We start from the raw sequence: 591 nt of genomic DNA, 5'->3' as shown, positions 1-591 counted from the left end.
AGAAAGGAGGTATGAGGAGGGGGCGGAGAAATGCTCCGGTTGGACCCCAAGACCGCTGGGTACCCAGAGTTCAGTTTAGGAGCAGATGGGATGGTTCTGGAACTCTCCTGGAATAAGGGAATTCTGAGAATTTTTTCCAGGACTCGGACTTACTGGCGGTTTGCTCTAGACACTGAGGCCTCAGACGCACCTGAGACCTGTGACCCAGAGTGGGCCTTCTTCTGCAGGCTGGAGATTGAAAGGCACCCCATCGCTCCTTCTCCCCAACTCATTGCACCTCCCCGCAGTGTCAGCCCTCAACGGAGCCGGGATCCACGCTTCATGTGTTCTCGCTTCACCCTTTGCTGAGGGCAATGAGGAGAGTGGGGCCTCAGTTTACCTATGCCCTGGTTTACCCTTGGACTTCGCTGTCAGGCCCCAGGCCACCCCAGCCTGGGCCTGGTTTCCCACTGAGATGCTCAACACAGATCAGGGCTGATAAACTCACAGTTTCCGAGGTGCTTTGAGATCTTCTGTAAGTAAAGAGGTGTGACTAAGGGAGCGCTTAGCGAAGAAAGCCTTTAAGAATCACGAAAATGCTGTGCTCATTTC

General features: G+C 54.1%; 1 protein-coding gene across 1 annotated transcript in view; it reads right to left on the bottom strand.

The window, feature by feature from the left end:
* The window catches only part of NHSL3 (NHS like 3), a 27,158-nt gene extending 26,907 nt beyond the window's left edge, over positions 1-251 (bottom strand). Inside the window, exon 1 of the mRNA XM_077769441.1 lies at positions 154-251. Within this exon, the coding sequence (XP_077625567.1) occupies positions 154-251 (98 nt within the window). The remainder of the gene's footprint in view (positions 1-153) is intronic.
* Positions 252-591: the final 340 nt, after the last annotated feature.

The sequence above is a fragment of the Crocuta crocuta genome, unplaced genomic scaffold (assembly GCF_008692635.1).
Source record: "Crocuta crocuta isolate KB4526 unplaced genomic scaffold, BGI_CrCroc_1.0 scaffold351, whole genome shotgun sequence".
Lineage (NCBI taxonomy): Eukaryota > Metazoa > Chordata > Mammalia > Carnivora > Hyaenidae > Crocuta > Crocuta crocuta.
Note: the sequence above shows the minus strand (reverse complement) of the source record. Positions and strands in the feature narration are given on the sequence as shown.